The following is a 1,224-nucleotide window of genomic DNA, read 5'->3' on the forward strand; positions in this document are numbered from 1 at the left end:
TGATGATGATGATGATGATGATGATGGTTGTAGTTATGGTGATGATGATGGTTATGGTTGTAGTTATGGTGATGATGATGATGATGATAGTGATGATGGTGATATTGACGGTGATGGTGATAATGATGATGATGATGATGATGATGATGATGATGATGATGATGATGATGGTGATGATGATGTGTTCCACAGGGAATCTGAGGACCATGAGCAGCACTGGTTTTGGATTGGACTGAACCGCAGGAACCCGATGGACAATGGTGGCAGCTGGAAGTGGAGTGACGGACTGGCTGTGAGTAATGAAAATGATACCTGGTCCAAAAGTTATAACTTAACTGTGTACCAGCTGATTCTGAATTTCAAAAATGCTTGAAACAGAATCTGTTCATCTCTGTTTGTGTCTCAGTTCACGTACCAGAACTTTGGCCGCTACTACTACAACATTCGGCAGTGTGCTGCAGCAGACTTGGGCACTATGACCTGGCTGGCCATGCACTGCGAGTCTGAGTTAGACTGGATCTGCAAGATCCCCAGAGGTACAACTGCACTGGACCTTTTCTTTGGGCTGTGTTAAAAGGTTCTGTGGGTTGGATTGGTACATTAGTCCTGGACATACTTAAATTCTACATCTGTTTTTGATTTTCTAATTTGTGCTTTTTCCACCTATATCTCATGTTTGGGGCATTTATATGTCATTAATACACCTTTACCCTGTTTATGTGTTTTTTAGGTAGTGTTGAGAAGGAACCAGAAGTCTCTGAAGGTCGGTGTTATTTTCTTAGCTTTCAGCTTTACCTCTCAACACACTGAAATTATCTCCTGAGTGTATATATTAAAACCTTCCTTTTACGTCTCACCATGGTTGGTCAGGAACCAGTTCACCAGAGTGGATTGCCTTCCAGGAGGCTGAGTATAAATTTTTTGACCACCGCACCACTTGGGACCAGGCCCAGAGGATTTGCTCGTGGTTTGAGTCTTCGCTGGCTTCCGTCCACTCAGCTGAGGAAGAGGCTTTCCTGGCCAACACTTTACGCAAGGCACTGAACACTTTATCAAAATGATTTAATCCAAAAATGCAATTGATTACGATGGTCTTAACAAGCAGCCCAGCTTTATCTGGGGAAAGCCATGAAGTATACTCAACAAGCACAAACTTGTATGTGAAAGTCAGCACTAATTGTGGCGTCTGTGTTCTGCATAGCAACCAAGCTGTGTAACTCCAGT

The 1,224-nt window shown here is 43.0% G+C and overlaps 1 protein-coding gene across 1 annotated transcript; it reads left to right on the forward strand.

The window, feature by feature from the left end:
* The first annotated feature begins 197 nt into the window (after window positions 1-197).
* On the forward strand, window positions 198-1,176 carry LOC111670944 (C-type mannose receptor 2-like). The gene is made up of 4 exons (XM_023427933.2): window positions 198-292; window positions 407-536; window positions 731-763; window positions 871-1,176. The coding sequence occupies exons 1-4, from the start codon at window positions 251-253 to the stop codon at window positions 1,059-1,061; spliced, it is 396 nt and encodes a 131-aa protein (XP_023283701.1). The 5' UTR covers window positions 198-250; the 3' UTR covers window positions 1,062-1,176.
* The last annotated feature ends 48 nt before the right edge of the window (window positions 1,177-1,224 follow it).

Source organism: Seriola lalandi, unplaced genomic scaffold, assembly GCF_002814215.2.
Source record: "Seriola lalandi dorsalis isolate HSWRI2012SDOR001 ecotype SW California unplaced genomic scaffold, Sedor1 jcf7180002006371, whole genome shotgun sequence".
NCBI lineage: Eukaryota > Metazoa > Chordata > Actinopteri > Carangiformes > Carangidae > Seriola > Seriola lalandi.